The sequence below is a fragment of the Macrotis lagotis genome, chromosome X (genome assembly GCF_037893015.1).
Source record: "Macrotis lagotis isolate mMagLag1 chromosome X, bilby.v1.9.chrom.fasta, whole genome shotgun sequence".
Taxonomy (NCBI): domain Eukaryota; kingdom Metazoa; phylum Chordata; class Mammalia; order Peramelemorphia; family Peramelidae; genus Macrotis; species Macrotis lagotis.
Window position 1 is genome coordinate 625313726 of NC_133666.1, and position 25487 is coordinate 625339212.

A 25487-nucleotide genomic window follows, 5' to 3' on the forward strand; every position below is an offset into this window, starting at 1 on the left:
AGCCTTGGGAGATGTGACATTGCCAGAAGAGAGCATATGAGAAAGAAAAAAAATTGAGCAAAGCCTTTGGACCAGATAACCCAGTCATTTGGAATGAATGGAATGACTTCACCTTTCCCAGCTCTTTGTTGGGATGACATTAATGGGGAGTTAGGTAGGCTGAATGGAGAGAGGACTACCAGAACAAGTAGAAAGGCCTAAATAAAGACCCCCAAGAATAGCCCTTATCTGTGTTGATCTCTTCTCTGGGGCTACATTGTAGGATAAATTTGCTGGATTCAGGGGAAACCTGCAGAATGTCAGGCTGTGAAGGGAGAGATTGGATGACATAGAACATTTCCATCCCTCCATCTAGAGTGTCTCTACTTCCCCTGCTGCTGCCATGGGGCATGGCCACTGATTCTCAACCTCCAGCCCCTGGTAGGGAAGTTACCAATCCTCCTCCTCCTGGGGTCAGATCTTTCCCACTCATATTCAACTTGATTACACTTTACCTTTCCCTTGCTCAGGCTGGGCTGCCTCTTTCTTGTTTGGCAAAGACAGGGTTAAGAGGAGACCAAGCTCCTGGAAGCACAAACAGGGGACTCTTGAGACCTCCCCCCCCCACCTGTACCCAACCCCAGGGCTCTGGAGTGCATAGACATAGGCCCCTAGGGGAAGGTGGGGCAGGCGCCATGCCAGGACTGAGCTGGGCCAGGTGCCAAGGCCAGGACTGAGCTGTCGATTACTTTTCTCAGTCAGAAACCAACTCTGTCTCTTCCTTTGTCTAGAACTTTTTTTCAGACTCTTTTAAGACTGATTCTGCCTCTCATACAGTTAGAAACTCTCTAGTTTTCTGTCTTTTCCTGTGGTTTCTTGGTTTGTCAGTTTCCCTGTTTCCGTGTGTGTGTGTGTGTGTGTGTGTGTGTGTGTGTGTGTGTGTGTGCATGTGTATGTGTGAAAGACAGAGACTGATTTTGTATCCTTAGTCTTGCACCCTTTTTCAGATTCCTTACAATTATAAATCTCACATTCATTCCCTGTAGTTTTCCCTCTGGGAAAAACTAGGATGGAACCAGGAGAAATAGTACCCATATTCCTCAGTGACTTGGGAGGAGGGGCTAGTTCCCTAGTCACATCCTTTCTCTATCCCTAGGCTCTGGGAGTCAGGAGAGACTTAGAAACAGAGAATCACAGAGATTCAAGGACGTCAGAGAGTATCTCATTCAATTCCCTGGTTGTTCAGGTGGAGCAATGAAAGCTCATATCAGGGAAGAGACTCGGTGAGGTCCCGTGATAAGAATGGCAAAGTTAGGACCAAGCCAATTCCATTTGATATTAAATTTATTACTATCAAGCTGGGTGCTAAAATTCAAATCTTCAATTGCAGATTCTTCCCTTTCTTTCCTTCTTCCCAACTTTCCCACTTGATTTAATCTCAGAGACTCTGAAGCTACAACTTCTGATGCTTGCTTTTCCATGCACACACTCCTCCATCATAACAATAGCTACCATGTATGTTACACTTTAAGGTTTACAAAGTACTTTATAAGTATCTCTTTTTATCCTCATAACAACCTATTAGTCCTATTCTACAGATGTAGAAGCTGAGGCAAGCAGAGGTCAAGTGACTTATCCAGAGTCACACAGCTAGTAAATGTCTCAGGCTGGATTTAAACTTGGGACTTCCTAACTCTAAGACAAGCAGTTTCCATGGTGCCACTGTACCACTTCCAAGTTCAAAGAGAGGAAACCCGACTCAGTCAGTGGGGTGCTAGGAGGTGAACATTTTAGCTCTGTGGTTGAAAAAGGGCCCCTGCTTTCCTTCTATCCGTGTCTCCAGCTAGTTGTTTCTTTCCCAATCTTTGTCCCTATTTCTCATATATCTCTGACATCCTGTATTGTCACTCCTTTAGTTTTCATTTATCATTGTCCCCACCTCTGTCTCCGTTGGTCTCTTTTTCTTCATCTGTGTCTATTTCCACCTGTCTCTCTCTCTCTGCTTCTCTGTCTCTCATTGTTTTTCTCCCCATCCTCTCCCTCTGCCTTTCTCCTTCTCTTCATATTACAGCTTTGAGGTGGAGAATGGACCTTCTCCATCCCCAGGACGTAGCCCCTTGGATTCACAGGCGAGCCCCGGACTGGTGCTGCCTCCCAGCGCCCCCCAGAGCCAGCGCCGTGAGTCTTTCCTGTACCGATCGGACAGTGACTATGACATGTCACCCAAGACCATGTCCCGAAACTCTTCCATTGCCAGTGAAGTGTGAGCATACCTCCTCCTAACCCTTCCCAAGATCATCAAGACCCAACACCCCCAATATCCTTTCCTTATGCCCCAAGGATGATAAAACCTTCTTGTCTGTAACTGTCTAAGGCCCCCTAGCCCCAGTGTCCACTTTTCCTATTCCAGATGGCCTCCCCATTGGCAGTTTGGGGGTATGGGAGACCTAGCTCCCCAAGTCTCTAACCTCTGATCTTTGGTTTCTGACATCCACTTCCAACTGTGGTTTGTTGCAGACACGAAGACTTGATTGTGACACCCTTCGCCCAGGTCAGTTTGAAGAGGAAAACCTTGAAGGGAGTGGGAGAGGAGGGAATGGAAATGATGTGAGTTGAGCTACTCAAGAAAATGATTTAGAAAGACATTCATGCATAACAATTGGGGGTTTCACATTCTTAGGACCCTTCCTGAATGCCAGAGCCTGGCCCAGTGGCTGGGAGTTTTACTGATCGTCCTTCTTATGCCATCCCAGGTGTTAGCAAGTCTAAGAAGTGTCCGAAGCAACTTCTCCCTTCTGGCCAATGTACCAGCCACTGTTGGCAACAAGTGAGTGCTCAGTCTGCAGGGGGTCTGGTACCCAGGGACCCTCTTTGGGGGGGCTCATGTCATGTCTGTTTTTCCCCCAGGAAGTCCCCAGTAGGCAATCAGCCAGCAGTATGCAAGGCCACACTCTCAGGTAATAGTCCTTGACATGGGAAGAGGAAGGAGTGGATGGAGAGGGCCCTGCCCAAGACAGACCCCTCCAGCTATAGCACTTTATACCAATCTAATGCACTTTAAAATGTTGCCTATTGTCATTTTCTGCACTGGTATTATCCCCTATTAGACAAGGAACTCCATGAGAGCAGGAGCTATAACTTTTCTGAATATGTGTCTCCCAATATAGTGCCTTACAATGAACAAATACTTAAATGTTGAAAGAATAAATGTTGGTCCCGGTACAGTGAATATTCAGGATCTCAGGTTATGTCTTGTCCTCTCCCCCAGAGCAAGTTTGTGGTCAAACTGTCTCCCCCAGGAATAGCTTTGATTTTGCTCCCCAAATCCTTTGGTCTCTTGTCATTCCATTCCCCTCCACTCTCCAGAGGAGACATACCAGCAACTGGCCCGGGAGACCCTGGAAGAGCTAGACTGGTGCTTGGACCAGTTAGAGACAATGCAGACATACCGGTCAGTGAGTGAGATGGCCTCCCACAAGGTAAGCCTGTGGGTACTCGGTCACCATGAATGAATAAATGAGAGGGTTCCTTGGCACTGCCACTGGTGGATTTCTTCTGTGAGACCTGCTCCAGAGCTAGGCTAGATTGGGCTCCAAGACTTGTGCACTTACTTGACTGGGATTCTGAATTTCTGGTACTTTTCCCTAACCTGAGGACAGAGATGATTTCTAAGATTCTGAGGAAAAATTCTTTTCCCTTTACATCACTGAGCTCAGCAACTTCGGGGGAGGAAGACTGGCAGTGGGGAGTGCTGGGTCCTATCTGATATTCTAGGGTACCTTCAAATACTCTCTCTCTCTCTCTCTCTCTCTCTCTCTCTCTCTCTCTCTCTCTCTCTCTCTCCCTCTCTGCAAGGTAGTGGGGTTAAGTGGTTTGCCCAAGGCCACACAGCTAGGTAATTATTAAGTGTCTGAGGCTGAATTTGAACTCATGTCCTCCTGACCTCAAAGCCGCTGCTCTATCCACTGTGCCTCCTAGCTGCCCCTTCTAGGGTACCTTCAAATAAACTTCTGATACCCCAGTACTAGTTGAGACTAACATTGAACCCAGAGAGGCCTCGGGATAGGTGAATAGAGGAGTTAAGAAAGAGCAAAGATGCAAAACATTTCTTAAAGGTAACACATCAGACCCTTAATAATTACCTAGCTGCATGATCTTGGGCAGGTCACTTAATCACATTACCTTGCAAAAAAACCCAAAAATATGTATGATAAAACAAATTTCAGCATTGACTGTCTAAAAGAAAAATATGTAAACATTTATGTGTATATATTATAAAACTTAAAAATTGAGAGTTAAAATAAAATAAATCATTGGCCATTACTAAAAAAAAAAAAAAGTTAACACATCACTCTTAGGAGGGGACCCAGATATGTGTGTGTGTGTGTGTGTGTGTGTGTGTGTGTGTGTGTGTGAGAGAGAGAGAGAGAGACAGACAGACAGACAGACAGACAGACAGACAGACACAGACAGACAGACAGACAGACAGACGGATATAAATAGGGAGGGGAGAAAAAGGAGAGAGAGGAAGAGGGAGACAGAGATGGAGACAGAAGGAGAGAGACACAAAAGGAAGGAGAGAACAAAGACATACAGACTAGGGAGAGTAAGGAGAGAGTGTGGGGAAGAGGGAGATGGGAGAGAGAGAGAGGGAGGGAGGGAGGGAGAGAGACACAAAAGGAGGTAGAGATAGAGACAGATAAACAGGGAAGGAAGAGAACGGAGAGAGGCAGAGAGGGGAGAATAAGCAGAGGCAGAAAAGGAGGGAGAGACAAAGGGAGAGAGATAGACATAGAGAGAAAGGAGAGGCAAGAAAATCAGAGGGGAAGAGTGAGACAAACAGAGGAAGGGTTAGACAGGAAGAGAGATACAAAAAGAGGGAGAGACAGAGACAGAAAAACAGAGAAATCTCCTTCTCTTGTACTCTGTGTCTTTAGTGTCTGTATGGACAACTGGGTAGTGTGTAAATGCAACTAGAGAGCATGTGTCTGTGTGACTCCCTGGTGTATCTTTCTGTGTGGATGCCTATGATGCACTTCTTATTTATGCTGACATGTCTGTAACTCTATGTCCATCTGGGTCCACAGGCAGATACTGCCTGGCTTTCCATCTTTGGGTGACAGTGCCTGTGTCCAGTCCATGTGTCCATCCCTGCATCTCTGCACTGATGTTGCTCCTGCTATCTTTGCCCCTTTAACAGCTCCTCCTCCTCCTCTCCCCCCTTCCTCTCCCCCCCCCCACCCAGCACCACCTGACATCACATCCCAGTCTGTTCTGCCAGTGCTGCAGTGAGCGGCTGAGACATGCACGCACACACACGCGGGCACAAACCCCCAGGATCCTGCCTGCGGCTCTGCTGCTGAGGCCCAGTGGGGAGCAAGCCCACAGGGGCCCCAACCTTGACTGATCCCCCCCACTCCCCCCCCAGGAAGCCCAGCCTCTTACTTTCCCCCTCCTCCTGCTGCCTCCGCCTCCTCCTCCATCTCCATGGGAAGATGTCCCTCCCCTCCCTCTGACCCTGCCGCTGCTGCTGCTGCTGCCACTGCCGCTGCTGCCGCCACCACCGCCACCGCTACCACCACTGCTGCTGCTGCTACTGCTGCTGTCAGGGGGACCTCTGGACTGCAAGTGCCAGAGAGAGCTTGGGGGGCCTGCCAGGGCTGGCCGGGAGGCACCTGGAGGATGTAATAGGCTTGGTCAGGCTGGGCCAGGGAGCTGGGAGCAGGGAGGGGGCTGCAGCCTTAGAGGAGAGAGCCCCCGGCCCCCCCGCTACCCAAACCAGGCGGCCTGAATCTCCCCCCAAGGTCTTAGAAGCTATCTTTGTACTCAGGCTGGGGCCCAAACAACAGGGTCCTCTTCATTGCTGTTTGCCTGTGTCCCTGGCCCCCCACCAAAGGGGGAGAGGGCCCCCTCCCCAACCCAGTGGCCCACTGCCCCCACCCCTGGGACACCACCCTGTCCTGCTCTACCACCTGCATCTGGCCTCCCCCCTGCCCCGGGCTGGGGGCTGAGGATAGAAGATGCCACTGGTGGATTTCTTCTGTGAGACCTGCTCCAAACCATGGCTGGTGGGCTGGTGGGACCAGGTAGGGAGCCCTGCAGGGCCAGGGCTGGGGAACAGGGAGGGGACACTCTAGTTTTAGCTCTCATGGATATACTGCTACTGCCACCTCTGAATCTGTGTCTGTGGCTAGAAGTGTCTTTGTGACCCTATGTGTCTGCAACCCAGTGTCTATATATCTGTGGCTATGTGTGCTGTGATTTGTGTGGTTTGTGACTCTGTGACCCTGTGTGACTGTCTGTGACTATGATCTGAGTGTATGTGTGACCCTAAGTGCCAGTCAGTATGTATGTATGTGACTATGATCTGAGAGTCTATGCCCTTGTATGTGACTGTGTGTATCTATGACCCTGAATGTGACTGTGTGTATCTGGGACCCTATGTGTATGTATGTATGTATCTGTCTGTCTTTTTATTACTGTGATCTGAGTGTCTACAACCCTGTGTGTGTGTGTGTGTGTGTTGATCTGTATGACTGCATGAACCTGTGACCCTGATTATTCTGTCTGTATATGACTATGATCTGAGTGTCTGTGACCCTGTATGTGTGTATGATTGTGTGACTGTATAGATCTGTGACCCTGATTGTTTCATCTTTATATGACTATGATCTGAGTGTCTGTAACCCTGTCTGTGTGTGTGTGTGTGTGTGTGTATGTGTGTGTGTGTGTGTGTGTGTGAGACTGTGTGACTGTATGAACTTGTGACCCTGATTATTTGGTCTGTCTGTATATGACTATGATCTGAGTGTCTGTGAACCCTGTGTATGTGTATATGACTGTGTGACTGTATAAATCTGTGACCCTGTTTGGTCTGTCTTTATATGACTGTGATCCAAGTATCTGTAACCCTGTTTGTGTGTGTGAGACTGTGATTGTATAAATTTGTGACCCTGATTATTCTCTCTAGATATGACTGTGATCTGAGTGTTTCTGTGACCCTGATTGTTTATTCTGTCTGTATATGACTGTGATCTGTGTCTGTTACCCTTTGTGTGTGTGTGTGTGTGTGTGTGTGTGTGTGTGTATGACTGTGTGAGTGACCCTGATTATTTGTTCTGTCTGGATATGACTGTGATCTGAGTGTCTGACCCTGTCTGTGTGTGTGACTGTGTTTACCTAGAATTCTGATTATTTGACCTATCTATCTGTAAACTGTGATCTGAGTTTCTGTGACCATGTGTAAGACTATGTGTTAGCTTTGAACCCTGACTTTTTGTCTATATGGGTTTGTGACTATGTGTATATGTGTGTGTGTGTGTGTGAGTTTGTGTGACTGTGTGTATCTGTTTTCCTGGGTCTGTTTGTATGTGATTGTGATCTGAGGGTCTATTACTCTTGTGTACATAACTTGTAACCCTGTTTGTGTCTGTTTCTTGTTATGTCTGAGATCTCTACTTGTGATTTTGTATGTATGTGTCTGCAACTTGGGTGACTATGCCTGTGTCTATGTTTGTGTAACCCTATGTGTGTCAATGATTCTCTGTGTGTTTCTTTCTTTGGCTCCCTACAATTCTACGGGCATATAACTCTTGTCTATGCCTACACCTATGTTTCCATGACCAAAATTAGATTTCTAGGGCTGTTTCTGTGTCTCTCTGGCTGTGACTGTGACCTATGTGAGTCTGAGACACTCTGAGACACTTGTGTCTCTCTCTATGGCTTTGTATGTGACTGACTGTGGGTCATTCTGTGACTATATTCTGTTTGGGATTCTCAGTGTAGAGCCTGTGACTGTCACTCTATGAGGGTGTTTGTTTATGAGCTTGGGTGACTGTGACCATGTGTCTTTGAGCCTCTCTGTATGTGTCTATGACTGTGACCCTTTTTTGTGAACCTGTATTTTAGTGATTGTGTTTCTAGAAGTGTTAGTGTGGGGAGCCCCAATGTCAGGGGACAGTACTTGGAAAGCTCCAGTTGATATGACTACTTTATCCTCACTTCCCATCACCCCTAAACTATGGGGTTAGACTACGGTATTAAAGTAAACCTTCATTCTTTGCTTTCTGGTTCAGCTTCCTTGTTATCTAGGGGTTCAGAACAACTACCACAAATTGGAAAGGGAAATATCTCCAACCATAGGGAGTCACAATTATGACTGTGGGGGCCATCAGAGAGAGCCCAAATAACTAGGAGCTATGCCCTTCCTCCTTCAATTACAATGTCACAGGCCTGGCATACTTATGCCTCTGTGTATCTTGTATGTATTCTGCAGATGGAACAAGCAGGCACAGGCAGCACACCCACCCACCCAGTTTCTCTGATCTTAGACTGCCATCTCCTTTGTCCACCCTACTATACTGAGTGTGTGTGTGTGTGTGTGTGTGTGTGTGTGTGTGTGTGTGTGAAGGCTAGTATGTAGGAGAATCCCCCTCCATTAGGGAATCTCTTTATTCACTCTGAGACTTTACACTCCTATTTTCCCCTGCAAGTTGTATAAGCATGGACCCCAACTCCCAAGGACATTCCAGATTTTGTAGTGGCTGAGTGCCAGGATGCCTGGAACTCCCCAGGAACAAGCCCAGAGTGGAGTGGGAGCAACATTGCTGGCTGCTTCCACTTCCAGAGTACCCAGGAATGCAGTGCCATCCCAACTCATAAGAGTCTGTTGCCTGGGGTCTTGAGGAGCTGGGGGTTAAAGTGCCCTTGGTTGCAACCACCCCCTCCTCACTCTGGCAGCCAGAGCCGCTGGTTGGAGGGGCAGTTGCTGAGGAGACTCCCATCACCATGGAGACTGAGCTCTCTTTCTACTCCATTGGCTCCACCAGGGAGGCAGGAGCCCCTCCCCTTCCTCCAGCTCCCTCCTTGACACTTAGAGAGTGCCCCCTCCCCTAGGGCCATTGGACCCTAGAGTCTAACCTCAAAACCTGGGTCTCTGTCTCCTATGAAGGGGGGAGGGTAAAAGAAAGAGTGTACTCTCCCCCCCACCCAATAGAACCTTGGCCAGAGTTCAATTCTGTGGTATGGGGAGGGAGGATTCTTCTAGTCTTGGCTAGAGCCTTCACAGACCCCAAAGATTATCCGGTGCTAAAGGAAGCATGAAGAGTTTAGAAGGAAAGCCATCTTTAAGATGAGGGAATTAAGCAGTGCTTTAATAAATGTTAACTAACTGGCTTAAGAATTGATGATACCTCACTTCCTTTGGCCTTACAATGTGAAATGAGGGATATCTGCTAAGTTTTCTTCCAGCCCTGAGGATTAGAAATTCTAAACTAGTAGACTCCCCTCATCCCTCCCCACACTGCTCTTCAGATACTCCAATGCTCCTCAGGCCTGGATTATCCAGCCTCTTTCCTCTCCTCACCATGTTTCCCATTTCTCCCCTTCCCCTCCGTGACTCTGGGCTTGATAGTTCAAGAGGATGCTGAACCGTGAGCTGACACACCTCTCAGAAATGAGCCGGTCGGGAAATCAGGTCTCGGAATACATCTCCACCACCTTCCTGGGTGAGTGAGTGAATGGGGAGCCAGAGCCCAGGATACTTAGGCCCTAACTCTCAACCTCAGGGCCACTGAGAAAGAAGACTCCTTAATTGTGGACATGATTAGTGCAGAGAGGTTCCTCAAGAAAAGGGTTTAGTAATAGACAATCACTGGAACTTTGAAGAGATTCCTCTCAGGGCTCAGGGCTTGACTCTGAGGATTCTTGCCAATGGGAGACTGGTATGCAAACACATTCCAGGTGGGCCAGAGCTATTGGCTACTGGGACACTTGAGATCATAATGCAAGTCTTAGTGGATTGAGGAGGGATGTGCAGGAAGCCCCTGGGAGAGGGTGCCCTGGTCCCCCCTCCAGTCCCCCCTCAACGGTGCCTGGGGGGGCCATGGAGTCCAAGGCCCCAACACCCACCCCCACTCCCTTCTCTGTTGCCTCCATCTAGTGCCCGGATTAACTCGGGCCACTACATCCGATTCCAGCCAGACCCTGAAGCTACCACGACCAGTCATGGCCTTCAGCGCCTTACTCTATTGTCTCCATCCCAGTTCCTGCCCTCTCTGGCTACTAGCTACCAGGCCTCTGTGCTCCCTGGCCCCTCTTCTCAAACCCCCAACCCAAATACCACCCCCAACTGTGCCCTACCCTCATCCTCCCAAAGGGCTCCCTGTATCTTCTGTGGTTTCCAGTCACTAAATTTCCATCGAGATCAACGGTTCAGTGACAGCCTCCTCCTGTGTGAGCTTACCAAAGCCTTCATCTACTCTTGTGTAGCAAAGATCACCAGATCCTGGGGGGGGGGGGTCCTTGAAAGGGTTCCCCCTCCCTGGTGGAGCTTTGGGGGTGTCTTGGTGGAAAACAGGGACTATGGCAAGGAATGCTTATGCCCTATGGATCTCTCCATCTCTTCCCCCACCCCCCTCCTCTATAGACAAGCAGGCTGATGTAGAGATACCAGCCCCTACACCCAAGGAGCAGGAGAAGCAACTTCAGCAACGGCCACAGAGGCAACCCATGTCCCAAATCAGTGGGGTCAAAAAGCTCACACATAGTTCCAGTCTCAGCAACTCTGGCATCCCCCGATTTGGGGTCAAGACCGACCAGGAGGAGCTGTTGGGCAAGGTTCGTATTTGCCTGCACAACTCAACCAGTTTCTCTTGAACTCCAAATTTGACCCTCTCCAGGCTCTCAGTCCCTTGGGCAAGAGAATGATTGAGTGATTCACAGTAAAGCATTACTCAATGATAACTTTTTCATTTGGGGCCTTGTTATTTTAAGAGCAGAAAGGTCTTTTGAGATAATACAGAGATTTTGCACCTGGACTCTTATGGATCCTGAGTGGTTTCAGGGGGTCCACTAACTTGGGTGAAAAAAAAATCTTTATTTTCATTAACCTCTAACTGGAGCTTAGCATTTCTTTCAATTGTGCATGTAAGCAACACACAATATTATGAGAAAGATTTCACACACTTCATCAGACTACCAAAGGTATCTGGGATATCAGAAAGGTCAAGAACTCTTGTTTTTTATCTAACTTCCTTTTCAGAGAAGGAAACTTAGGATCATATATCTAGAGCTGATAGGATCCCCTCAGAAGTCAGCAAGTCTAACCTCTTATGATGTAGAAACCAAGATAGGGAAGTTACAGTGACTTGCCCAAGATCACATAGTGTTTTACCTCAGCTAAGGATGTCTCATTTTCATAGTTATGTCAATGGCTTAACCCAAACTTCAAAGTGACATTCTTGACAGATTGACTGGAAAAATATTTTGGGGTGGAAAGGGTGCCTCTTATATCATCCCACAGGTGAGGTGACATATGTGTAGCTATTGTAGGTACAGGATGAAGCAGTCTTCCAGACACCTCAGTCTATGGGGTATGAGGTAAAGTTCCCCCACAGGCCTTCTGTAAGCATATTGAACTTGGGGGGAAGCTACAGGCCTCTGCTCCCAGGTCTGAGCTTCCTTCTACTATCTTACCAGGAGCTGGAAAACCTGAACAAGTGGGGCCTTAACATCTTCCAAGTAGCTGAGTTCTCCAATGGCCGATCGCTAGGATGTATCATGTATACCATATTCCAGGTGTGGGGGCTGGGTTCTCATGGGGTGGCTGAGGAAGGGGGTTGGGGGGTGTAGAATGGGAGAAGGGCAAATGAGACATACCTGTATAGGGCTCTGAGAAACCTGACTAGGCCACAATCACTCTCTCCTGGGATTAGAGGGCATGTCGATGAAGGGAGACTTTGGAGAGGAGAAAGCATTTACCTCCCTAATTCTTTCCTAGGAGAGAGACCTGCTGAAGACCTTCAAGATTCCAGTGGATACATTGGTTACCTACATGCTGACTCTGGAGGACCACTACCACGCTGATGTAGCCTATCACAACAGCCTCCATGCTGCTGATGTTCTACAGTCCACACACGTGCTTTTGGCCACGCCAGCACTTGATGTAAGGCCTGCTGCCCTATATTTTCCTAGCTTCCCAAGTTCCCTTGAGTCTCCTGAACTCTTCAAGCCCAATTCAATTACTGTTCAAAGCTATTCTTTCAGTTCTGGGTCAGAACATAGGGTCTTCTCTTAGGCACTTAGATTAATTATACAGAAATAAATGAGATACTAGGGTGGCTGTGAGAGAAGCAGATGCAAAACATTCTAGGAAAGTGTGATGAGGGAGAGAACAGGAAAAATAAGACTTAAAAATACCATAGATTTAGAGCCAGAAGGGATATTCTAGGCCATCCTGTCCTTTCACTTGGTAGAAGAGGCACAAAGAGATTAAGTCATTTGCCTAGAGTTACATTTAGCTGCTATGTGACCGAGGCAGGATTTGAACCCAAGTTTTCCTGACTCCTGGACCATAGTGGTCTTGAGGGAGGGGGTAGAGACCTGAACTGAATCTCAAAGAAAGGAGGTCTTGGAAAAGTGTAAGCAAAGGAACAAAGGTATGGAGGAAAATCAAGTTTATCTAAAGTGAAAGGAATACTTGATGACCTCGAAGGTCAGTCAAGAATTTAGGCGACTGGGGCAGCTGGAGCAGTGAATAGAGCACCAGCCCTGGAATTGGGAGGACCTGAGTTCAAATCAGGTCTCAGACATTTAATAATTACCTAGTTGTGTGATCTTGGGCAAGTCACTTTACCCCATTGCTTTGCAAAAAACAAAATAAAACAAAAAATATAATTTAGGGGACCATCTAACTAGTGGTTATATAAGTCAAACCTCTCATTTTACATAGGCAACAACTCAAGGCTCAATGAGACTTCATCATTTAATACAATATCTAGAACACAGCAGGCACATACTATCTATTGTTGCTTCCCAAGTGACTTATGGAAGGTTACCCAAAAGTAATAAGCATCAAAGATAGGATTTGAACCCAGATCCTCTGAAGAGGGGGCTAATAATCTCTCCACTTAGGGCAGCTAAATGGCACAGTAGTTAGAGTCAGTATGTATCCATCTAAGTTCAAATCTGGTCTCAGATGCTTACTAACTGTGTGACCATGGGCAAGTCACTTCACCCTGCCTGCCTCAGTTTCCTCTTATGTAAAAGGAACAGAGAAGGAAATGGCAAACCACTGCCAAGAAAACTCCAAATGGGTCATAAAGTGTCGGTCATGATTAAAAACAGCAAAAATCAAGAATCTCTCCACTGTGCCATGATGTCTCCTTTGCTTTAGTCAGTAGGCCACAAAGGGCTACAGAGGAGAGACATACATGACGATACACAAGCCCCTACCCTTTTGTGTATTGCTTGCTATCTGATTCCTGTCTGTCATGCTGGAATCTGCCCCTCTGTGTCCCTGGGCCCCTGTTTCTCATTGACCCTGCTGAAGAAGTGATTCTTTTAATCCTTTGCCCCTTTCTGTGCTGTACCCCTAGGCTGTGTTCACAGACCTGGAAATCCTAGCTGCTCTGTTTGCCGCAGCCATCCATGACGTTGACCACCCGGGGGTCTCTAATCAGTTCCTCATCAATACCAGTAAGAGACCCTTTCTTTGTCTTCAGCAGTACTTTTATCCTCTTTGTCTTTAGTTTCCCTCCTTCCCAATGAAAGTTTAGACTCAGGAAGGTTCCTTCTAGATCTGAATCTACCCCCAGAGACACCTCAAGTCTTTAAGCACTTACACCCTTATCCCTAATGCTAGAGTAATTAGAACTTGGAGACAGTGGAATGGAGTGAGGACAAGCGTCTAGAGTGTTGAAGGATCCTTGGGAAAAGACTTTGGAGGAAGGGTGGGAAGATTTTACAATAGGTAGATGTCTTGGAAGAGAAAAATTGGAGGGATACCTGGGGAAGAGTAGAATAAAGAGCTCTTGGTGTGGAGAGTTGGAGAGGAGGCTAGGCTGAGACACTCTGCCCTATGTCTGACTTGAAGTTCCCTCTCCTCAGACTCAGAACTAGCCCTGATGTACAATGATGAGTCTGTTCTGGAGAATCACCACCTGGCTGTGGGCTTCAAGTTGCTCCAAGAAGAGAATTGTGATATCTTCCAGAACCTGAACAAGAGGCAGAGGCAGAGTCTTCGCAGGATGGTCATTGACATGGTGAAGAGATGGTCATTGATATGGTGGAGAGGGGCTAAGGATGGTCATTGATATGGAGAAGGGGAGCTGAGGGTGATGGTCACCACTTTGATAGAGAAGGAACTGAGGGATGGTCATTGCTGTGATAGAATGGGGCTGGATGATTGATCATTGACTTGATGAAGAAGGAAGGGCAGTTACTGTGGAAAGGGACTGAGGTTTGATCCATTGATATGGTGTAGAAGGGATGCTGAGGGTGATGGTCCCTGATAGGATGGAGAAGGAGCTGAGGGATGGTCATTGCTATGGTGTATGGGGCTGGGGTGGGGGGTCACTGATATGACAGAGAGGAACTGAGGTCTGGACACTGATCTACTGGAGAGGGGCTGGGGGGAGTGATCATTGACATGTTGATGGGGGTTAGGGGAATGGTCATTGATATGATGGGAGAAGGGGAGCTGAGGGTGATGGTCATTGAAATGCTAAAGAAGGTTGGGGTGATAGCTAGTGGTAGGAGGCAGAGGTGTACTTATGATAAATCTGTTGGATATTTGCCCTAGAGTCCTGAGGGTATCTGCTGTCTGAAAGGCATAGTCTATCTCTTCTGAGATAATTCAGGTTGCCAGTTTTGTACCTTAGAGCACTGTTGCATTGTTCTCTCTCTCTCTTTTGAAAAATCAGATTTGAATTTTATTATTTTTCCAATTACATGTGAAGGTCGTTTTCAACATTCATTCATTTGCAAATTTATGAGTTCCACATTTTTCTACCATCCTCCCTTCACTCCTCCTTCCACATGGTGGCAAACAATCCGGTAAAAGTTGTACATGTATAATCGTATTTAACATATTTCCATATTATGTTGAGAGAGGAATTAGAAATGAGGGGGGGAACCATAAGTAAGAAAGAAAAAACATGAAAATTTTTAAAAGTGAATTTAATATGCTTTGCTCTGTATTCAGACTTTAAAGTCTTTTCTCTGGATGTGGATGGCATTTTCCATAACAGGTCTCTCAGGATTGTCCTTGATCACTGAACTGCTGAAAAGACCTTCATCCATCATAGTTGATCATCTCACAATGTTGTTGTTAATGTGAACAATGTTCTTCTCTCAGCATCAGTTCATGCAAGTCTTTCCATGCTTCTCTCAAGTCTGGCTGCTCATGATTTTTTACAGAATAATAGTACTCCATAACATTCATAAACCATAACTTGTTCAGCCATTCCCCAATTGATGGACATTCCCTTAATTTCCAATTCTTTGCTACTACTAAAAGAGTTGCTATGAATATTTTTGAACAAGTGGGACTTTTTTCAATTTTTATGATCTCTTTGGGATATAGACCTAGTAATGGTATTACTGGATCAAAGGGTATTGCACAGTTTTATGGCCCTTTGGGCATAGTTCCAAATTGCTGTCCAAAATGGTTGGATCAGTTCAAAATTCCACCATGAGTGCATTAGTGTCCTAGTTTTCCCACATTCTCTCCAACATTGATCATTTTCCTTTTTTCTGGTCATCTTAGTCAATCTGATAGAGGTACTTCTATCATATTGTTTTAATTTGTATCTCTCTAATCAGTAATTATTTGGATCATTTTTTTATATGATAACTGCCAATTCGTATCCTTTGACCATTTATCAATTGGAGAATGACCTGTAATCTTATAAATTTGATTCAGTTCTTTATGTATTTTAGAAATGAGTCCTTAATCAGAAACACTAGCTATAAAACTTGTTTTCCAGATTTCTTTGTTCCTTTTAATTTTGACTGTTACTTTTATATGTGCAACTTTTTAATTTAATGTAGTCAAAATCATACATTTTGCTATTTACAATGGTCTCTATCTCTTGTTTATTCATAAACTTCTCCCTTCTCCATAGATCCAACAGAGAGAGTATTTCTTGTACTCTTAATTGGTCTATGGTATCAGTCTTTATGTCTAAATCCTGTACCCATTTCAACCTTATTTTAGTATAATGGTTTCAACATGGAGAGGAGTGGGTTAGGACCCACCTGCTATCTCCATCTCCTTCTAGGATTTGGAGTGTAGAGGACTTAAGGTTATTTTCTATAGGCTTCTACCTCTCCCAGATCCATAATGACTACATTCAAATGAGGTAGACTATTCTATTTCTCCACCCCCCCCCAAAAAAAACCCCTCAGTACCATAAAGCCTAGTTAAGACACTGAGAGTGAGCATTGATGGTAGTACAAGGAGTGGGGAGAAGTATCATTGATATAGTAGTTAGGTGGGCAGCATGAGCAGAGTCAGAATCAGATACTTGATGGAACTATAATTAGCAACTTGATCCACCACAAAAAGGATGTCTGCCCCCTGCCCTTCCACCTCCTCTGTGTTGACAACTGGGCAAGAATATGAGAAGGGACCTTTGCTGGTCCAGTCCTGGCCTGACAAAACTCGTGTTCCTTAGCTGTTAGCACCCTCCTTAAGTTCTATCCTGGGGTCTGTCTTCTATTCCACCAATTCAATTGCACCTGCCAGGGCAGACTTCTACTGGCTACTCCACATGGGGGCCTGCCCTATGCACGATACCCAAGATCAGTGGTGAAAGCAACACCAGCTAGTCTAGGGATATCCCAAGATCACTGCTTCCTTTCTGTACTTAGCATACTCAAATTTACCCCAAGAATAGTTATAACTTTGGTGGTGGGCAAGGCTGGAGTCAGGAATTGAGATCAAGGGAAAATTGAGAACTGGGAGCAGGAGAAGACAGAAGTTGGAGGCAGGGGAATGACTAGAGGTCAAAAGACTAGTGTTTAACTATAGTGAGGAAATAGGGTTTTCTGCCCCTGCTAGTGATTATACTCTTACCCACAGGTGCTGGCCACAGATATGTCCAAACATATGAGCCTTCTGGCTGACCTGAAGACCATGGTGGAAACCAAGAAAGTGACAAGCTCAGGGGTCCTGCTGTTGGACAATTATACGGACCGAATTCAGGTAAGGAATTGGGACCTAATTGCAGGCTTCACCCCTTTAGTCATTTAGTGAGAACTCTGGAGATGAGAAGATTCTTGGCTGAGAAACTTCTTGTACTTCCTTGCTGAGTCCCCTACCTGATAACGGTTCCCCAGAATCTTCTTCACTTTCTCATTTCATCTTGTCCATATATCAGCTCTGGGTGCCAATGGGACTGGATTGAGGCAGATTGTTCTTGCCATTATGAGATGAAGAAACTGAGGTCCAGACAAGGGAAGAACTCTAGCAACCAGACATATGTCCCCAAATGGAATGAGTCACCTTATATGGGAGTGTGCTTCTCTTCACTGGGGGTCTGAAAACTGATTATAGATGATGATGATTTGTCAGGGAGGTGGGAGAGGATTTCTATCTGGGGTGGGGTTAGAATAAATTACCTTCTATTTAAATGCTTTCCAATGTTGGGATTCAAGAGTCCTAGGACAAAAGGAAAAGTAGAACCAGGATTTCTAGTCCCCAGCCCTCTGATCAAGGAGAGCTGAAGGAATCCTCCTGATCATCCTCCAGGTCCTTCGGAACATGGTGCACTGTGCTGACCTCAGCAACCCGACAAAGCCACTGGCACTGTACAGGCAATGGACTGACCGCATCATGGAAGAGTTCTTCCACCAGGGAGACAAGGAGCGGGAAAGAGGCATGGAGATTAGCCCTATGTGTGATAAGCACACAGCATCTGTGGAGAAATCACAGGTACCAGCCCCTTCCCTATGCCCTGAAAATCTCTGGCACTATTCCACACCCCCCACGTCTGTGGGATTCCCTAACCCCTCCAGGGATGCCAAGGATCCCATTATTTCCAAAGGACCCTCTACGGGACATCATCTCACCCTCTCCCCTTCTGTGGCCCCTACCCCATTACTGCCAGGAGACATTGCCCCAAAGGACCTCTGAATGGGATTCCCTGGTCTCCCTTTCGTGGCTCCAAAGAAACTTGGGGATCACATACCACACTATCTGGTAATAAGGATCATAGATTCTCCTTCTCCCTCCCTGATCCAGGTGGGCTTTATTGACTACATTGTGCATCCACTGTGGGAGACATGGGCAGACCTGGTTCATCCTGATGCTCAGGAAATTTTGGACATGCTGGAAGATAATCGGGACTGGTACCATAGTGCTATCCCACAGAGCCCCTCACCACCCCCTGAAGAGCCTCCTGGCCAGGGTCAGGACAAGTTCCAATTTGAATTAATCCGTGAGGAGGACATAGCAGCCACAAAGCCTGTCCTGCAATTTGAGGAACAAGATGAGCCAGCCCCCGAGATGGGGCGGGTAGGCCCAGGCCATGGCCCCGAAAAGGGCAGCCTACCCGCCCCACCTTCCACAAGGCCCCTAAGCCCATTAGTCATTCATCACAGCTGTCAAAGACCAGACACGATGGAAGAGGAAGAACAGAAACCAAAGGAGTCCACAGCAGCCAAAGAGGCGCAGCAACCATGGCTGGTATCGCCTCAGGAGCTGGAGGCAGACGGGAAAGTAACAGAGGTCGAAGCCGCCTCACAAGCAGAGGAAAAAACACCCGAGGAGGCCCAAGCCTTAGCCAGCCTAGAGGACCTGGAATGTCCATCATGAGCTACATCTCCCCATCCCTAATTCATCCCCAGCCCTGGACTCCTCCACTTCCACCTCTACCAACCACCTCGACCTTTTCCCGGAAGCAGCAGCAAAAACTTGCAGTTTCGAAAAAAAAGAAAAAAGAAAAATATTTTTCCCCCTTTTTCTTTTTTTTTCCCTGCTAGGTTTTTTTGGTGGTGGGGGTAGGGGCAAGGGAAGGGGGTGGAGGGGAAAGGGTGGGGGGGGGGAGTGGGGAAGGGGGGTATTTTTTCCGTTTTTAACTTATGAAGTTTTTAGAAAAAAAAAAAACAGAAAAAAAGGGAATGAAACACAACAACTGTAGATGCCCTTCCCTACCCCAGCCTCTAGGGCTCGGTCTTCCTCCATATAGTCTGTGCCCAAGTACTAACTTGTATCTTGTCCTGATTGTGGTCAGGCCTTGGGGTGCCCCCTGCTGGGCATAGCCATCCTAGGGGGAGCAAGGGGTCACTTTGCAAGAGGGGACCCCATCTCCTAGCCAACAATCACCCCAGGCTACCACCTCCAGGAAGTCTTCCTCTATATTTTGCACAGTGATTGGCAATACAATGGGGAGCAGAGCTGAGGTGAAGGGTGTGCATGTTGGGGGGCTGGGCAGTGTGGTCAGCACCCTGAGCTGCTTTCTTTGCTCTTTTAATTTTGCCAAAAACTTGTCTGTATGTGTGTGTGTGTGTGTGTGTGTATGTGGTGGGTTGGGTGGGACAGAAAGGGCAGGAAGGGCTGCCTCTCTCCCTTCCCCAATTGAAACCTCTCCTTAGGCTTAAGTTTTGCCTTTGGAGGGTGTGATGAGTTTTCTTGGCCTCTGTAATGGGGTGGAGGGGGAAGCTCTGCCTCCTTCCCACCTAGCTGCTGTCTGCTCTCCTTGTTTCTGCCTTAACCCCTCCCTGTGGCCTTGGGGGGACAGTGAGGGGAGCTGGGGAGCAGAGGGTCCATGCTCAGGAGACTGCAGTTCCCCCTCAACCCCCTCCTTCCCCTCCCCAGCAGGCCCCCCATGGGGGGGGAGCTCCAAGCAATAAATCCCACCCAACCCAAACTCCCACCCCAAGCCCTCTCTTCCCCTCCCCTGGCAGCCCCCATTCCTGCTCCTTTGGGAACCAAAGCTGCCTGTTCTCCTGGTAATCCCTCTCCATATTCTCCCTCTGGCCTCTGCCAGTGCCCCAAACACTGGGAGCTGAGGGGCTCTTGGGCCACAGGTCAGAAAGATAGGGCTCTCCCTCTCCATCTGGAAGTGCCCAGGCAGGGAAGGAGATGAGGTCCACCCTGAGGGGAAGCCCCACCATAGGCTGTGGAGGTAGAAAAGGGGCAGTACTATTTCTTTTCCTTTGCTGCACCTCTCCTTGCCAATTCTGATCTCACACACAGTACTGTAGCAGCAACTAGCCCTTTTCCTTTGTTCCCTTACCCCCTCTGTGATCCATTTTTGTCCTTAAAGCCAATTCTTGCTCTCCATCTCTTCCCTCCTTTCCTTTGCCCATCATTAGTCATTTCCGTTTAATGAATGAGCACAGACATTGGAGTACTCGGAGAGAATTGGGTTCAAATCTTGGTTCTGGTCCTAGCTGTGTGACCTTGCGTAAGCCTTGGTTTCCTGCTCTCTAATATGGAGATAATAATCACTTACACTTCCTACCTCACAAGGTGGTTGTAAGGAAAGTGCTTTGTAAACCTTTAAGCCCTCTACATAAATGTGAGTCATCACTCTCTTCCTCCCTCCTATTTTTCTGTCTGCTGATCCTTCTGCCTCAGTGGATCCCATGTCCTTCACACCTCCTTCCCTCCCTTATCTTCCCCTCCCCTGGGCTCTTGTACAGGGTTTATTTTTGTAAAGAAAGTGGTATCTGTCTAGCTGGTAAGGGTGGGGGCTGTGCCAACACCTTCTGTACATATACTGTAAGGATGGATTGTAAATTATTCTCCAGAACAAAGGGAAACCATCCCCCTCCCCACTCCAAATCATCCTCTTCCTAACTCTAGTCCTGTCCCACTCTGTCCTGTCCTCCCCTTTGGCCACTGGGAGAAAGAGAGGCCTAGGGAGGGGAGGGCAGGGCAGGGCAGGGTAGCCTCCTGGTGAGGCAGTCCCCAGTGTATTTATAATGTGTAATATAGACAAGTGGGAGAATGTAGAGTTGTTATTATAATTATTATTCTCATGAGATATGTTGTGGGAGAAGGGGAAGCAGATCTTAACCCCACCTTAGAGGGTTATGGGGATATGGCCGGCAATGGGGAAAAGGAAAGGGACATTTGGCCATTGCCCCCTTGCTCAGCTATCTATCTCCAGAGGCCCTGGAGCAACTGGGTCGGGGGTAGAAAAGGGTGGACCCCAGCACCCTTTGTTATCCCCCACCACCATGCCATGGGCTTTGACCACCTCCCTGACTTTGGAGGGATTATGGAGGGGGGTGGTTTTTGGTGGTGGTGGTGATGAGGACTCTGCAATTCTCTGGTGTTTTGTCCACTGGGCTGTCAGTGGTGTCTCCAATTAAAGTGAGGCCTTAAACAGACCTGACTGGTGTGACTTTATTTCCTCTGTTCCAGGGTTTAGTTTGCCTTGACCTTGACCTGCTCAGAAGACCTTTTGTTCCTCATCTAGGTATAGAACCCTCTTTTTGAACTCTGCTGAGCATCAGTGTGGATTGGTGGGAATCTTAGGTGGTGACCCTAACCTAAATCTGGGTGAGGTCAGAAGATCTGAGTTTGAATGTTGGCTCTGCAATTCACAAGCTAAATGATCCTAGGCAAGTTGCTCCAGCATGAGGGGGGGTTTCCTCATTGGTAAATTGGGGGGGGGGCAGTGAATGGAGGTAAAGTAAGTGAACCATTTGATCTTCAAAGTTTCCTTCCTGCTCTAAATCCTAAAATCCTCCAGACTTTAACATTCCATGATCGACAACATGACCATTAGCCCATGCTTAATGATTGTCCCACTCCCCTTTCCTATTCTTTGGGCAAATTACTGAGCTATGTCTAAAGGAGATAGGGAATGATTGAGTTTAAGCTTGGGTGTTGAAAGGTCCTGTTTTGGGATGAGATGGGCCAGAAGTATCTGTTAGAGAGGAAGAAGAGAGGTCAGGTTGGAGCTGAGAGTTTGTATAAGAAAGAGGGTAAGGCAAAGTCAGGGAGAAAAGACTCGGGCTAGATCTCGAGGAGGGGGGTACTTTGGACGTGATTCAGGGTGCAAACTGGATTCCAGAGAGGTCCCAGGACCTGAGATTGTTTTTAACCAGCAGAGTGACATGATGAGGGGCCAGATGGATTGGAGTCAATAGTCAATAAACTTTAAGCATTATGTGGCAGACATTGTATTCATTGGATGATAGGATACACACAAATATTTTTAAAAAAAGCAATAATAATGGCAATAAAAAAATCAAAACCTGTACTTGGAGCCAAAAGATCTAGTTCAGGACTCTGTTCCAATACTTATTAGCTGTGTGACTCTTAAATCTCTTTGAGACTAAAATGATGATGGAAAAAAAAATTTTTTTAAATGATCATGATATAGCTATAGCTATTAAAATTTGTAAAAAAATGTTTTACATGGTCTCATTTGCTTATGACAATCCAGTGAAAAAGGTGGTATTCCTATTTTACAGATGAGGAAACAGAATAAGAGAAGTTAAGTGACCTGATCAGTCATAGAGTTAATCAAATGTTTGAGGCAGGATTTGAATTAGGTCTTCCTTAATCCAAGCCAACATAATAATACCTCTACTGACTCCTTTCCAGGGTTATGAGAAAAGCATTTTTTAAAACTAGTGTACCAGGCAAATTTGAGTTGTGATTATATGGATTTCAATGAAAACTGGAACTTTGAAAGAGGAATCTGCTGGTAGTCAGATACAGGGTGGACTTGAAATGGGGCTGAAAGCTATTGTTCCAGTGGTGAAGTCCCGAAGGACTGGGCCAGAGCAGCAGGCCCTGGAAGGAAAAGGGCTGATATAAGAAGCATCACAAAAAATACAATAATTTATTGTACATAGTAGGGACTTATTTTGTTAAATTGAAGACTGACCATATAGTTGGAGGACTGTCAATAGAGTAAAGAAAAGGTCTCTGGGGAATGTCTATACAAAAAATGTAAAATGGGTTTTTTTAATCTGGAGTTTGTAAACTTTTAAAAAATATTCTGATAACTGCATTTCTATATAATTGGTTTCTTCATAATTTATTATGTATTTTAAAATATTATTATGAGAAGGGGTCCAGAGATTTCATTTGCCAAAGAAAACATTAATAATTTACTCTGTCTTTTAGGTACAAGTCTGCCAGAAGCAATTTAATATCAAAGCCATTTCTGACTTAAAAGATATGCCCAAAATGGCCTATTTCCCTTGTTATTCTCCCATGTGTGTCTCTACCAACAAGATGAAGTGAGGTGTGATTCATGTAGGAATCTAGACGAGGAAAAGGTATGTTAAAATAGTTGGCTGTTTTCATTACAAATTAGGTACCTCCATTCCTTCCTGGATCACTCCTACATCCTGGAGTAATCAAAGGGAAGATATCTTCTCTCTTCCAACTATATTTTAACTCTTTCTAAATGGTAAGGGGGTAGATCATAAAGTCAAATGATTCAGGGGAAGATCAAAGAGGAGACTGCCCTTAACTGGTTCAATAGCCCATTCATTCACTTTCATGGGGTAAGAAGACAAAGCTCTTAATACTCTTCTTTCATTTCTTTAAGGAAAGTCTTACTTTGGTACTACTTATTATTATTATTATTATTATTATTTTTAGGTTTTTGCAAGGCAATGGTGTCAAGTGGCTTGCCCAAGGCCACACAGCTAGGTAATAAGTGTCTGAGGCTGCATTTGAACTCAGGTCCTCCTGACTCCAGGACCGGTGCTCCAACCACTGCGCCACCTAGCCGCCCCTCTACTTCCTATTTTCTGAAAGAGAAAACTCTGAAAATGGTTTTAGATTGGGAAAAGCAAAAACAAAAACATCATCTGAAGAGTTTTAAAAATTTACACAGTTAACATGTAAAGAACACTAGAATGAAGTAAAAAAAAACAGTATAAATTGTAATGATCAATACTGATCTACCTTTCATGAACAAGACAGAGCATCACATGTTCCTCAGCCCGTCAGACAGTTGCACAGTTTGATTTTCACCAAGTGATTCTGTGACTGATGTCTAATGGTTTGAGCAGGGCTTACCCAGGGAAAGGCCGGGTGTGTGTGTGTGGGGGGGGGGTCTGTCCAGCAAGGGCTGGCATAGAAAAGCGCAAGGCCCAAAGGGGGAGGGGAGGGGGTCAGATCCGGCAGGTGACGGGCCCCCCGGGTCGGCTCGGGTTTTCGTCCCCCCTCTGTCGGGGCCTGTTTCCTCCTTCGTCACATGAATCGGAGGATCTCTTAGTGTCTCCCAAGCAGCGACCTCGCTCCGGGGGGAGATCTGGGGGAGAGAGGAGGAGGGGGCGCATCAAAGCTCCCCCGAGAGGCCTCAAGCCTCGGGCAGTGGTCCTGCCTTCGCCCAAAGCGTGCTAGTGGGCCGACGTTGTGTTTGTTCGCAGGGCTCCCCCAAACCCGTCCTCCCGAGCGGAGAAGAACGCGCCCAGCGTGGGGTGTGGGAACCGACCCTTCCGCGTCGAAGCGAGGCAGACATGCGCAGTCCGAGAAGATGAACAAAGCCCGCTCCTATTGGACGAAAGGGCTGTCGATCGGCCAGGAGGTCCGCCAATAGGAAGGGCCCTCAGCCCTTTGGTCCGGAAAGCGGCTGAGACGCTTTGTCTGATTGGCTGCCCGGCTGCCGGAGGTCCTCGGCGCCGGACCCGGGCCGCCTTGCCCGTCGCGCCCTCGTCGCGTCTCCATCCTCGCTTGTTGCCGCTTCGTGGCTTTTCTCGTGATGGCCTCCTCGTCCGTCCTCAGGACGCGCCCGCTGCCCCGCAGGTGTCCCCCCCCGCCCAGCCTTCTCCGATCCCCGGCTCCCTGCCCCGGTGCATCCTCTCCTCCAGGACGTGCCTCCCCGCGCCCTGCTGCGTCCAGCCCCAGCCCCGCTGCGCCCTGTCTCTAATCAAGGTTTGTCCTGGAGGAGGCCGGCAAAGGTCCTCCATAAGCATCAGAAAAGAGGAGGCGTCTCAGAGGGAAGGGAGCCCCGCGGGGAACGGCCCAGGTAAGGACGCCCGAGACAGCTTAGGGGCCCAGGAGCTCCTCTGTTCCGCCCCCCAGGGAGGTCTTAGTTGGCCAGATGGCTCATTTGCTGCCCCAGAGCAGCACGTAAGGAGTTCTCCGAGTAAACTCCCCTTGATGAAAATTCAGATTTACAAAATCAGTAAATGGGGAAGGGGGCGGAATGTTGACATTTTTCACATTACCAAAGGCCAGCGCCCTTGAACGTAGTGTACTTCCTCAACGCCGCTCACCCTTCAATTTGATTTATAGTTTTTAAGCGCGGCTCTTGGAGAACACCAGTTTTCAAAGACTTGGCAGTCTGGGCTTCCATCATATCTTGGCTCTTTGAGGTTCCACTCTGAGGCATGTTGTTCCCTTCCAGAGGGCCACTAGAGGGTAGTCTTCCCCTTTCTATTTTGTAGCTCTGGGATTCATTCTTGGAACTTTCATGCCAGATGACGGTCCCAATTCCACAATCCTGCCCTTGGGGCTCCTTTCCACCTATAAAATATGGATGTAGTTGGAGCAGTGGATAGAACACCAGTCCTGGAGTCAGGAGGACCTGAGTTCAAATGTGACCTCAGATACTGGACACTAACTCTGTGACCTTGGGCGAGTCCCTTAACCCATCTCCAGTTGTCCTGATCCCTGTCTGACCACTGGACTCAGATTACTCCAAAGGAGAAAGTGAGGCTGATGCCTTTAGCCCACCATCTCATCACTCAAATCCAATTCATGTATTTGTCATGGCATCACTCCCCTGATATCATGGTCT

At 47.1% G+C, this 25487-nt stretch overlaps 1 protein-coding gene and 1 long non-coding RNA gene across 7 annotated transcripts in view; both read left to right on the forward strand.

Annotated features, from left to right (window-relative positions):
* PDE4A (phosphodiesterase 4A) overlaps positions 1 to 18756 on the forward strand; it is a 34465-nt gene extending 15709 nt beyond the window's left edge. For 2 of the 6 annotated variants that reach the window (XM_074203361.1, XM_074203362.1), the window contains 14 exons: positions 2051 to 2242; positions 2497 to 2530; positions 2733 to 2806; positions 2887 to 2936; positions 3346 to 3458; positions 9392 to 9485; positions 10406 to 10596; positions 11458 to 11556; positions 11759 to 11923; positions 13356 to 13455; positions 13867 to 14021; positions 16844 to 16966; positions 17513 to 17695; positions 18005 to 18754. In XM_074203361.1, the coding sequence (XP_074059462.1) occupies positions 2051 to 2242; positions 2497 to 2530; positions 2733 to 2806; positions 2887 to 2936; positions 3346 to 3458; positions 9392 to 9485; positions 10406 to 10596; positions 11458 to 11556; positions 11759 to 11923; positions 13356 to 13455; positions 13867 to 14021; positions 16844 to 16966; positions 17513 to 17695; positions 18005 to 18577 (2146 nt within the window). In that variant the 3' untranslated portion in view covers positions 18578 to 18754. Of the gene's footprint in view, positions 1 to 2050; positions 2243 to 2496; positions 2531 to 2732; positions 2807 to 2886; positions 2937 to 3345; positions 3459 to 9391; positions 9486 to 9755; positions 10213 to 10405; positions 10597 to 11457; positions 11557 to 11758; positions 11924 to 13355; positions 13456 to 13866; positions 14022 to 16843; positions 16967 to 17512; positions 17696 to 18004 lie in introns of those variants that run through there. The other 4 variants (XM_074203364.1, XM_074203366.1, XM_074203363.1 and 1 more) reach the window with 4 other exon arrangements.
* Positions 18757 to 18829: 73 nt separating this feature from the next.
* On the forward strand, positions 18830 to 23765 carry LOC141500289 (uncharacterized). Its single transcript, XR_012471901.1, has 3 exons — positions 18830 to 21336; positions 22856 to 23010; positions 23339 to 23765. It is a non-coding gene; the product is annotated as an uncharacterized LOC141500289 (long non-coding RNA).
* Positions 23766 to 25487: the final 1722 nt, after the last annotated feature.